Consider the following 6307-nt stretch of genomic DNA (forward strand, 5'->3'; position numbering starts at 1 on the left):
CACCTTGAGAAGTTATGTCAGCATCAATGCAAATGAATGTCAAATTAGAGTGGACAGGACGTTTACTGTTCAGGGTCAGGTCAGCAAAAGCAGCTTGGGTGAATTTAGCCTTCATATTTATTTGGAGGGAATTTAACTGGTAAGTCAAACTAAATGAGGTCTTGCATCTTGTTTTACTGCAGAATTGTTATGGAAACTCCTTGAGGGAAGCAAAAGGACAAACGGGGTTTTTTTATGTAAACCACAATATTTCTCACCTTAGATTAACTAAAAATAAAATCTCATCGCATCCAGTCATAAAAGAAGTTCTTAACCATTTACACCCTCGTGCCTTTAAAGCTTGCAACTCTCTCAACATCATAAGCAAGATTTCACCAACACAATTGTATACTGGCCGAGCAAATGATTCACATCAACATTATAAATATTGGTATAATAATGATGATAATGCCAGACAATGGATTACAAGGCATTTGGAATATGATGTGCATTCGTGTAAAAGGCAGTAACCTGTGGCTTTTTGTTCTCCATGCATTATTATTGCAGATTGGCTTTGAGTTCAATATTTGCATTTAAAGTACAGTTTAATGTGATTTGAGAAATATACAATCAGTTATATTTTTAAATACATTTGATTATATTTATGCATACTTCATACACATTTATATTCCATACAAGTGTCTTATATGCTCACAAAGGCTGCATTTATTTGATCAAAAATACAGTATAAACAGTGATATTATTACAATTTTAAAATAATTGTCATTGCTCTAGTCTTCAGAGTCGCATGATCCTTCATGTTGAAATGCTGCTTAAACTGTTTTATGGAAACTGTGCCATTTTCTCAGGACTCTTTGATGAATAAAAAGAAAGGGAAGCCAATACTGTCACTTTTGATCAATTGAATGCGTCCTTGAAGAATACAAGTATGACTTCTGAAGAATCCTACTGAAACTTTTGAATGATAATTTACATTATTCCCATTTTAAATGTGAGGCAGTCAAACACTGCTGTAAGTAACACTTGTCGTCTTCTCCATTATGTAAGATCAAACAGGTGATGCTTTCCCCCAATCGCTCTGATAAACAAGTATCACTATTAAAGCTGCATGCTGTGGGTTTACAGCTTTTATTGGCAATCACACAGAAACATACTAGGGAGGTAGTTTGTTTGCAGATGTAAAACAGGCTTGTCTGACTGACCTCCCTCTTGCTCTCTGTGTGAGTGTATGTGTGAAATCACATCTATTGATCAGCCTAATGCAGGAGGAAGAGCCGGCGGCAAGGTGATCAATGCGCTCTTAATTAACCCCTATGAGAAAGCGTGTGTGTGTGTGTCTGTACGCTGGGGTTTAGGGTGCTAAACTTTGGTCAGGGGTGTATAAATACACCCATCCCAACTGAAACTTGTGACATTCATGCACACTTTCTTACTTACAAGGCTGCAATACATGACATGCTAACATGCAAACACATAGAGCAATATTAAAACAGAAGACACTTTCCAGCTAAATTTACTTGAAACATTGAGGATGTGAACGATTGCAGGCTGGAGTCTCAAAACTGTGAGTATTTTGTGCGAGTCTGTGTGTGCCAGTGCTAAAACTGAAATGAAAATGTTCATGTTCCTTACGCGAACAACCTGAATGACTTCATTTTGTTGTTTTTATTATTTAGAACGTTTTAATTTACGCTGTGTATGTTGGATAGAAAATATCTTTAATGATCAAATTAACATACTAAATAATGGAACTGTATAGGTTTAGGGGTAGGGTTTGTAGAAAGCATAATTAGCTTTGTGTAAATATTGCCATTTTGCACTTTATTCCTTTTATTTTGTCTAATTTTTCGAGTTTCAAAACATCTGTGTTCTCTTTCAGATGCTGTATTCTGACAGGTCAGGGACTGTGTGATATGTTTGATATTCGGTTGCTTTCCTTATATCACGTCAACTAAATATCAGACATATTCCTACAGACTTTGGCACAAATCTTCACATTCCTGGCCTCTGTTCATTCACCATCTCGGTTCATCAAAGATTTTGTTATTTATTACTTTCTTGATTGTTCATTGAACACGTTTATAGCATTTGACCAACATAAAATATGAATAGTAAGACATGCAATAACAGATTCATTTATGTTTTTCATGTATTTGCTTTCATTTCTTTGCATGCTGATGGTAAAACTTTCTGTTCTGCTCATTTATGTTTTAACAATTCTTTCTTTTGATTCTGATTTAGAAATATGCATCTGTGCTGGCTTAATTGCTCAGGTATCAGTTTAGGTTTTCACAAGAACCATTTTTAGCTTCCCCAACGAACCATTAAGAACAATTTAATAATCTAAAGAACCTTTTTCACCTTTTTTTGGAATGGAAAGTTTCTAGAAATGTTAAAGGTTCTTCATGAAATCGTAGCAAAAATTTTTTTATTTTTTTATTTTTAAGAGTGTATTGTACAGCAAGTCCTCAAGCTCCAGTTTTGAATTAGATGTCCTTATTAATGCTTTCTAACTGAAACTAAATGGCTAACTGCATTGTAATAATTTGCATTTACTTATTAATTAATATGGCATTACAAAGACACATTTATGTCAAACTTTAAAAAGAGAAACTCACATACAGTATGTGACCTTGGAGCACAAAACCAGTCATAAGTAGCACGGGTATATTTGTAGCAATAGCCAAAAATACATTGTGTGGGTCAAAATGATCGATTTTTCTTTTATGCCAAAAATCATTAGGATATTAAGTAAAGATCATGTTCCATGAAGATATTTTGTAAATTTCCTACTGTAAATATATCAAAACTTAATTTTTTTATTAGTAATGTGCATTGCTAAGAACTTCATTTGGACAACTTTAAAGGTGATTTTCTAAATATTTGTATTTTTATGCCCCCTCAGATTCCAGATTTTCAAATAGTTGTATCTCAGCCAAATATGGTCCTATCATAACAAACCATACATCAATGGAAAGCTTATTTATTCAGCTTGTTTATTCATATATGAATATCAGTAAATAAAAAAGAAAAAAAGAAAGAACCCTTATGACTGGTTTTGTGGTCCAGGGTCACATGAGAAAAATATGTGTGACAATTACTGTTGTTGGTCTACACATTGAAGAAAAAAACTTACATAATTGTGACCCTGGACAACAAAACCAGTCTTAAGTCACTGGGGTATATTTGTAGCAATAGCCAAAGTCCCAAAAATCATTAGGATATTAAGTAAATAAAATTTGTTCATTTCAAATAAAATACCAGTGTTTATAGATCTAATTTTTAACTTGTTGTGAAAAAGATATTCCCCTACCAGGAAATTGGCCAACAGGCTGTCAGTTAAATAGGCTTGGTCTAATTTAGCAATAGTCACATCCACAGTCAAACAGGACCATTATGTACCTCATCGAATTTCACAATATAGTCTGACTCAGATCAAGGGCAATGCCGCTCTTTCAAACAATCTTTCTTTGGTTCTCAAATCATTTCAATCACTATCTGATTTGGTTTGTATAAAATAACCAGTAGCCTTTGTGTAATAATAATAAATCTGTGTGTGTGTGTAAGAGAGAGAGAGAAAGTAGTGTTGCTCAATTTGAACCTTTAACTCATGACTCAGAAAGCAAAGTCTAATAACTCAAAGGCCAGTCCATATGCTTACGTTACATCAACTATTTTTATAAGGAAACTGCGTGTAATTTCATGCTATTTCAGTCTGAATAGTGAAAATACATGACGCAGAAAGTACTGTATATGCCTGAAGCATTTGTTTGGTCATTGCTCTTTTTTTGGCATCATGAGATCGATTTAATCATTTAGGGTCTTTTCTTTGTCAGTTTTACTCAGCTGTCTGCACAAAAAATGAGACTACAAATAATGATATCCACATGCACAAGCAGCATACAGAAGTATGCAGAAGTTTAGTTCAATCAATATTATTTTTGTTTAAAAAAAATCCTGGTTATTAAAACAAATATTAAACTATAATACATCTAATAAAGCACCATTGAAAAAATATATATAGGGGTGATGCATTACACCCAATTATACAGTTAAAATGTCATAAAATCTTAATTTTGATATTTAGAATATATTGTAAAACATGTTTGTACACAACTACTAGAATAATATTTTTACGTAATTATAAAATGCTCCCAAAATGTCTTTGTGTTTTCACTATTTTTGGGATTATGAAATGAAATTTTAACCCTGAAAAATGCATATTCAATATAACCCTGAACACAAATGAAGTGGATGAGGTTGTCAGAAAAGCATCTATGCGTACAGACAAAGCTCAATTTTATAATCTTGTTCTAATTCACTGTTCATGTAAAAAAAAGTACCATTACTATATTTCGAGAGAGATGAAAGAAACAGTCAGCTATATATTCTTTTTGATTAACATCATGCATGCTGTGGAAATACCATGATGCTCAAAACAGTGCTGCATTGTTCACTCCAAGACATTTGTAATAAAGAATAAATAATAATCGAAGAGCTGGATTTTTTCAGATGGGTTCAAATGTCCCTACTGGTCATATATTGTTGATCGCAGCCTGTCTGCTGAACGCAGTTGCTCCATCTCTATCAGTGAACAGAGGTGGAGAGTGCACATTCAACACCAAAGGTCCATGGCCTTGCTTTATTTATGTGTGGCGCTAATGTGTAAATACATAAATCATAAGTCATTGGGCTATTTTTAGGCATCTGTGAATATCAAGGACAGGTCTTCTGCATTGGCGAGAGCTGGATTACTAAAGACTGCTACCAGTGTGTGTGTATGGAGCCCTTCGGGGTGGGCTGCTGCAATCAGTAAGCCTGCACTCCTACAGTTTCAAGCTGTTTGCATGTGTTGGAGCATATCTACCCACTAACCTGCATATCTTCAGTGTGTGTTTTCTCACCCTGATAGCAACTCCCTACCAGTAGATTATCCTGAGTGGTGTGTGGTCATCAGAAAGCCCGACTCCTGCACCAGTGTGGCTGTGATGAGAGCCAATCACAAACTCCCTTGTCTTAATGGGAAGTGGGGCAGGATGCGACCTGAGACATGGAAGTCTGACAATGATTCATTGTTTTAAATTAAATGTTAAAAATCAGTCGTTTAGGTTTGCAATTATATTTTTGGGGAATTGAAAAGCATCAACTATTTTTACCATTCTGTTTCAGGGAATGAATGGTTCTCTGCATCAACAGATAACTCTGGTTTAGTGTTCATGTTGACACTGATGTTGTTGATGTTGAGAACCAATATAACATCACTATCTGTATAAATAAGGCTGCTATATACAGAATTTATTTTGTGATATAATTCTCACCCATTTTCACTCTTAACTGAGAAGGTTTTCTTATTAATGGAAAATGCCACTTTATAGCACTGCATATAATAACAATTTCATTACCATCATCATTTCTTAATGCTCTATAAATGTAGATTAAATGCAGTTAAAAATACAGTTGCTCTAAATATACAGCAACTAGGATGGACCTATAATTGCATTTAAGCAATTACATGCAAATTAATGTGTGATTCCATAATTTTTGATGCTGGAATATTTCAATAATTAAACAATTGTCGATTTCACACTTGTATTGTTATTCTTTAGGCTGGTTTATTTTTTTACTTATTTTCCATCTTTGAAAAAAATGTTAACAAATACGAGAGATGTCTAAATACAGTTTAAAAGTTTGACTTTACAATATTACACATACATAATTTTTTTATTAAATATATAGAAAATTAATAACATTTAAAATAAAAAACAAGTAAATTTCAAGCAGATTCACAATAAATGAAAGAAAAAAGGTTTTAGCTTGACAAATGCAGTTAGCACAAAAGAAGTGTAATTTTTGGAATTAATTAATATTAAACAATTTAACTTTTTACTACTATGAATGTAATATAGTAATTATAATATTATAATTAAAAGGAATATTACATATAAAAGGAATATTATAATTTTTTTTTTATTTAATTTTAATTTTAATATTGATATGACAGTAATGCGCAAGTGTACCGTATTCGTCATTGTTGTTGAGTCGGTGCCAGCAGCAGCAGATCTCTCTGGGCTTCCTCTCCTCTGTCAAGCAGCAGCGGGGGGGATTGGGGGGGTCTGAGAGCGTCGCAGGTCAAGATAAAACCGTTCAACCTTTGATTTTCTAAAATCTCTCAAACACACACTGGAATGTGAAGTATTTAGCCAGGTGTGTTTTTTAACCCAAAAGTCACATGATAGATCTGAGCCATCACGTGTCAACGTTCAAGTTTCAGGAAAGTTTTTGTTTCTCGTCGGATAAACCCCGCCCA

The 6307-nt window shown here is 33.7% G+C and overlaps 1 protein-coding gene across 1 annotated transcript; it reads left to right on the plus strand.

Moving 5' to 3' along the window:
• Positions 1-4512: 4512 nt before the first annotated feature.
• LOC306878520 (prostate-associated microseminoprotein-like) lies at positions 4513-5081 on the plus strand (the record flags this gene model as incomplete). Its single annotated transcript, XM_079430963.1, has 3 exons — positions 4513-4600; positions 4704-4812; positions 4913-5081. 3 exons carry the CDS (start codon positions 4513-4515, stop codon positions 5079-5081), a joined length of 366 nt encoding a protein of 121 aa, XP_079287089.1.
• Between the last annotated feature and the right edge of the window lie 1226 nt (positions 5082-6307).

This window comes from Barbus barbus (assembly GCF_936440315.1).
Source record: "Barbus barbus genome assembly, chromosome: 12".
Lineage (NCBI taxonomy): Eukaryota > Metazoa > Chordata > Actinopteri > Cypriniformes > Cyprinidae > Barbus > Barbus barbus.